The sequence below is a fragment of the Monoraphidium neglectum genome (assembly GCF_000611645.1).
Source record: "Monoraphidium neglectum strain SAG 48.87 unplaced genomic scaffold scaffold01720, whole genome shotgun sequence".
NCBI lineage: Eukaryota > Viridiplantae > Chlorophyta > Chlorophyceae > Sphaeropleales > Selenastraceae > Monoraphidium > Monoraphidium neglectum.
Window position 1 is genome coordinate 11,209 of NW_014011908.1, and position 1,263 is coordinate 12,471.

The 1,263-nt window shown below is 77.3% G+C and overlaps 1 protein-coding gene across 1 annotated transcript in view; it reads left to right on the forward strand.

The window, feature by feature from the left end:
- MNEG_8819 (hypothetical protein) overlaps positions 1 to 1,190 on the forward strand; it is a gene marked incomplete at both ends in the record, with an annotated part of 2,505 nt that extends 1,315 nt beyond the window's left edge. The window contains 2 exons of the mRNA XM_014042711.1: positions 50 to 1,110; positions 1,187 to 1,190. Of these exons, the coding sequence (XP_013898165.1) occupies positions 50 to 1,110; positions 1,187 to 1,190 (1,065 nt within the window). The remainder of the gene's footprint in view (positions 1 to 49; positions 1,111 to 1,186) is intronic.
- Positions 1,191 to 1,263: the final 73 nt, after the last annotated feature.

Consider the following 1,263-nt stretch of genomic DNA (forward strand, 5'->3'; position numbering starts at 1 on the left):
GGCTGGCGCGCCCCCGTCGCCGCCGCCGCCGCCGCTCGTGGCGCCGCAGCCGGCGCCTGTTGGGACCATAACCTTTTACCGCAACGGTGTTTCGCTCGGCACCGCGTTTGCCAACGTGCGCGTGCTGCAGCACGGCGCTGCCTACTTCCCCGGCCTCAGCCTGTCTCAGGGCGAGCGCTGCGACGTCAACTTTGGGCAGTCGCCGTTCGTGCACCCCGTGGGCGGCCACCGCCCGCTGCAGGCGCCGCCGCCGCCGGCCGCGGAGGGGTACTTCCGCGCCGTGACCAGCGCGCTCGCGCGCCTGCTGCTGCTGCGCCTGCGGCGCTGCGCGGGCGCCGCCTGCGGCGGCGGGCGGGCGTGCGCGGGCTGCGGCGCGGGCGGCGGCGCGGCGGGGGTGACGGCCGGCGAGGCAGCAGCGGTGGAGGGGCGGTTGCTGGAATTCCTGCGGGCCGCGCGCGCCGCCGACGCCGCGGCGGCCGCGGATGCCCGCGCCGCGCATGCAGCCCGCGGCGGGGCCGACGCGCACTCCAGCGGCGGAGGCAGCGGCGGCACGGACGAGCCGGGGCCCCCAGATTGGCCCGGCGACGATGCGTTCGCCTTGCTGGCGGGCCTGGTGGGCGACCACCTGCTGTGGCTTCTAGAACATTCCGAGTGGTGGCTGCACGCGCACCTGCTGCCCCTGGTGCTGCGCGTCCACGGCCTCGAGCCGCCGCACGCCGGCGGCGCGGCGCGCGCGCTGGTGCAGCTCTGCCAGGTGGCGGTCCCGGCGGAGGGCTTTGGGAAGCTGGTGTGCGCGCTGGGGCGCGTGCTGGGCCACTACGCCTCCATGGCGCCCTTCCAGCGCCCGCCTGGCGCCGACCAACAGCATCAAGGGCAGCAGGCCCAGCAGGCGCAGCAGCAGGATAAGGCGGGCGCGGCCGCCACGGGGTCGGGCGGCGGCGCGCACGGCCTGCAGCAGCTGCTGCCGCCGCCGTGCGGCCGCCAGGCGCCGGGCGTGTTTGCGGCGACGGGGTTCTCGTCCATCAGCCAGCTCTCGCACACGGGCGCATACCCCTTCACCTCGGCCCTGGCGGCGATCGTCGCGCTGCCCGACGCGGCGTCGGCCTGGGCGTTCGGGCCGCAGTGGCTGGGGCAGATGGAGGCGGTGCTGAGCAGGAAGCTTCCCACCCTGGACGACCTCAAGGAGCTGATGCCGCACGTGCCGCGCTTCGCGTCAGGCGGCAGCGGCGGGGGCGGAGGCAGCGGCGGTGGCGGCGGCGGGGC